Source organism: Centruroides vittatus, unplaced genomic scaffold, assembly GCF_030686945.1.
Source record: "Centruroides vittatus isolate TY-2023 unplaced genomic scaffold, ASM3068694v2 contig_2808, whole genome shotgun sequence".
In the NCBI taxonomy this organism is placed as follows: Eukaryota; Metazoa; Arthropoda; class Arachnida; order Scorpiones; family Buthidae; genus Centruroides; species Centruroides vittatus.
The window spans coordinates 46971-51701 of NW_027121785.1; the positions used below are offsets into that span (position 1 = coordinate 46971).

General features: G+C 29.5%; 1 protein-coding gene across 1 annotated transcript; it reads left to right on the plus strand.

Annotated features, from left to right (window-relative positions):
• Positions 1 to 1223: 1223 nt before the first annotated feature.
• Positions 1224 to 3314, plus strand: LOC136972118 (glutamate receptor ionotropic, kainate 4-like; the record flags this gene model as incomplete). Its single annotated transcript, XM_067266669.1, has 9 exons — positions 1224 to 1268; positions 1340 to 1384; positions 1500 to 1603; positions 1673 to 1766; positions 1838 to 1993; positions 2073 to 2232; positions 2291 to 2508; positions 2797 to 3089; positions 3172 to 3314. Coding segments are annotated over exons 1-9 (1258 nt in total), but the record flags the coding sequence as incomplete, so codon positions are not given.
• Positions 3315 to 4731: the final 1417 nt, after the last annotated feature.

Consider the following 4731-nt stretch of genomic DNA (forward strand, 5'->3'; position numbering starts at 1 on the left):
ACCTGGCTAGGATATCGTCTCTGCTCGTCTTCATTCTGTAGAAGTTTATTTTATAAATCGATAACCTCTCATAAACTTTACTGTAATTAAATAAACCATTTTACAATACAATATATTCGTTTAAGACTTGCAGGCATGCAGAGTGATTCCGCGCGTGCCTTCTATGTTAAATTCATTTTATGTTTCATTGTGTATTGTATTTGTTTCCGTTAAAATGAAACGATTTTAAGTATCTTTAGAAATCAGTATATGGAATCGTCTATAAATTATGTGAAATATTTTTATAGTTTTCGATCATCGTTCTATCCCCTGTAACGCTCCATCCCATCCGAAAATTACATAACGCATATCGTTAATTGTACTACGGAATAATACACACGACGTCGTTTTATTAAATACGTACAAAGCAATGACATAAACATTACTGAATCATTCCGTTACTCAAGGGTTGAGATCTTAGCATAACGCTCTTTCAAATTCTCCCAATCTTTGTAACAATTGTCTGTATACCACTTTTCCACCCATATCTGCTTTACGTAATTTATGGACAGCCCTACGTTTATAAAACAAAGAATAATTTAAAATTAATTTGTTGTGATTGCCCACGCACAATACGGATATTTGGGATTTAAAAAAATATAAAATGTAACACTTTTAATTAAAAAATTAATTTAAAAAGTAAATTTTCAAAAACAAAATAAAACCTCATTATAACGGACATGTCGCGTTTATTATTGTCCGGGATAGAAATTATTTTCATCTAAAAAGACTTCCTACCAAATTCCTTACTAATTATTTAGCCTTATTGGCCCGATAAAGGAATCCTGCTGTTCCTTTTATACAATCATTATTATTTTGCTGTTTTGTATTATAATTCTTTTTTCCAAGTTAAACGATTATTTGTGTTAGTGAGTATTTCAACTATACAATTAATAAAATTAAATTTAACCCGAAATACCATCGCGATAAAAATGCTTATGAGATCGATCTATTTATTATACATAAAAACAAATTATTCTAATGGAGAGATCAATTTATTCGATGAAATTAAGTACTATAAGTTGTCATGGCATACAGTTATTGAATTAATCTAACAGAAATAACGGTGTTACAACATGGAACTCCGTAAGGTACTTTTACTTATCATAATATTCGCGGATTTATCGTGTGAAATGAGAAAAGTCCCGAAGAAAAAGAATACATACATGGCTACTGTAAGCCAAATGACGATGCAACAGATAGAAATGGCGGTTGCAAAATATATTTCAGTAAGTATTTAAATAAATTCTAGAAAAATTCGTTATGTTTGCTTTTAAATCGCTTTTTTAATTGCTCGTAGAAAACAAATTTGACATTTGATGGAATAAAAGTGGGTTGCAAGAATGTAAGCAAACTTAATTTGTTATTTTATATTATCTTACGTTTATAATATAACAGTAACTGAATTATTATTTATATAACGTTATAAATTACTCTTTTAATTATTTGAAATTGCTTAGGAAACTTCAACAGTATGGATTGAAAAAATAGGAAACAATACACTACGGTTGAGAGGACGTATAGGAGATCTCGTAACGACGATCTTTCGTGATTTAGGATTGAAGTGAGTGTGTTATTTTATCATTTAACCATATTTATATATAATTTAATATAACAATATACAATACAATAGTTTTACCGTTGTCGACGTTCCAAATTCGAATAACAACGAAATACTTCCTAATGGAAAGCCTGCGGGGGGACTCCATGCAGCATTTACGGCAAAGGTATGTAATTTCATTATTATTTAAGTTCTAAAAAATGCAGAAAATTTATATATTTTGTGTTATTAATGCAGAAAATTAACGTAGCGTTTGGTGCTTTTGCGGCAAGAGATATCTTCAATTTACAGTTTATGTTTAAACCTATCATTCCCGCTACTTATGTACTCGTTACTCCGGTTCAGACAAAAGATTACATTTTATACGGATTTTTAATTCCGTTCGATCTATTTGTAAGGAAAAGTTTTTAATTTCACTTTTTTTTCTTATTAATTTCATTACGCCATTTGTTAAAATTAATTTTATATGCAGATATGGTTTGGGATATTTCTGTCATTGTTCGTGTCCAGTGCTGTAGCTGCTCTTATTCTCTGCATAGAAAAAAGAGATAATCACTATGACGAAAGACGAGACTTTCGACATTATCTGGGAAAACAATTATGGATGTTTTTCACAAATATTTGCTTGCAAGGTAAGAGTGAAAAATCTTATTATTTAATTGTATTTAATCTAATTCGTTGCTTTGGCAGGCGCTATTCGTTCGAATTATTCCAAAAAGCATTCTTTAATTGTGGCTTGTTGGGCGTTGACGATGTTTGTGTTGATAAATGCTTACTGCGGACAACTTATAGCCTCTTTAGCAGTGAAGATGCAGGAAAAACAAATTGATAGCTTGGAAGACCTGGCAGAAAGACCGGATATTCCACTGTGGGTTCCAAAAGGAAGTTTTAATTATGATTTGTTTCAGGCAAGTTCATAATATTGTGTTTTAGTTGAGAACGTAATATATGAAATTCACAATCGATTTAACAGTAAAGACGATCACAAACACTGACGTTTTATGTCAATATTAAATACTGATTTACTTTTTAATGCTTTGGTAAGAAATGTAATTTATATGTATCTAATCAAATTAAACAAATCAATATAGAATTGTAGATTGAATCGTGTCTTATTCTTTTCTATCTGAACCGATTCGATTCTCTTTGTTTTGCAAATATCTTTTGTTATTAATTATATTTATCATCATTTTTAGGGAGGCGAAACTGAAGCTGAAACCATTCTTTGGGAAAGAATTGTCAATGAGAAAACTATGATGCCTTTTAATGGTACCTACAACGCTGCGTTAGATTTTAAATTGTTGATAGAAAATAAAGCTGCCTTTATTTTCGAGAGATCGAAAATTGAAGACATTTCGGAACACTTCTTTAATTGTCTTGGCTACAAACCATTCTATATTGGTAAAAAATCGGTTGGAAATGTTTTTAATACCCTGGGAACATTTTTTCTTGCTGTTCCAAAAAACATAACTGCAGAATTTAGCAAAAGGTAATATGAATATTTCATGAATATTCATTCTAAATATAACATATCTTTATTTAATAAATTATATTGTTTTCCTATAATTCAGAATGGTTTCGATGTATGAAAAAGGATTAATCCGTTTGAATGTTGGTTTCACAGGCGTGAAGAAGTGTCCAGACATTCCTCGTTTAGAGGAAAATAACGTCCGACTGGATAATTTGAAAGGTATATTCATACTGTGGATTTCCGGTATGTGTATTGCCATTTTAGCATTTACAGTCGAGATGTTTATGGGAAAGCTTTGTCAGAATATGTAACACATTCACTTTAATACTCCTTAATTCTGTAAAGATCATTCAACTATTAATTGCTAACAAGTTCAAAAGACTGACCTAAAATACATATGAAAAGGCTAAAATTTATCACTAATCGCTCAATACAAAACTAGCGCAAAGTTTGTCTGTATAGAATTGGTATGCATAATCACATAGTCACAGTAAAAATTAATTTTTAACTTACACGATTGTAATCTTGGCTTATTTTAGATATTATTTTAAGGTGACGTAGAGAAAATTTATAATCGGTTTTCATAACTTGTTATCTGCATACCTTCTAGGATGTGTAGGCCACAGGTTAGAAAGTATTGTAAAGGATTCACTGACAATTTAAATTGTTTCGATTAGTATTCGCATATCAATGGCTTAATTGTGAAATATGTATTTTCACAAACTTATACATTTGTGTTTTTAAATGTCTAAAATTTAAATTATGCTAGAAATAAATTTTTAAACAAATTAAAATTTAAAAAAATGTGTTTGCTGAAAAAAGACAAATCTTTCTTTCTTACTTTTATAAACAATATGAATAGAATAAATTTTATGTAAAACTAGAACAAATTCATAATAACACGTTTATATTTATAATACATTAATCTATACCTGTAAATGGGAATGATTGTTTGTTTGTTTGTTCTCTACACACTGCTAAGCCGTTTCACCAATTGTTACGAAATTCGGCAGTTACGTTAACACCCTTCTAACTTAGATAACGCCGTACAGGCTAACACAAAATATGCATTGGATTTTTATCGACCACTTTGCTTGTTACCGAAAGGAAATATTTTTAAACAAGTTGGAATTTCGAAAATTACTGTTTAAATTTAGTAAATGTAACGTGTATTCTATTTGTTTTAATTAATAAAGCGTTTAATAGATTATATAAAACGATTTTCGCTTTTATTCTAAATACTCTGTAATTTAGAAAAAAAAAATTGTCTTTAAAAATAATGTCCTGAAATCATATTTGTTTCAATGCTGAAGAACTAGAAATTGATCGGTATCAAAAATATTAACAATAACCTGTAAATAAATAGGATTATAAATTATAAATTAGAATATTTGTACAACTACTGACAACCAAACAAGTTGACGTGTAGATTGCAAAGTTTCTTAAAAAGAAATTATATACAATACAATTGTATATGCGAAATACATTTAGGCCTATATTATCTATACTAACAGATTCGTAATGAAGATAGAATAATACAACCGATCTTTAAAATTGCAGAAATAAATAACTCTGTATTATTTCTGTGTCCACGCGACTATCTCACTGAATAGCCTTGGATATTGTTTTATGGTTGACGGTATTACAATATCTGGTACGA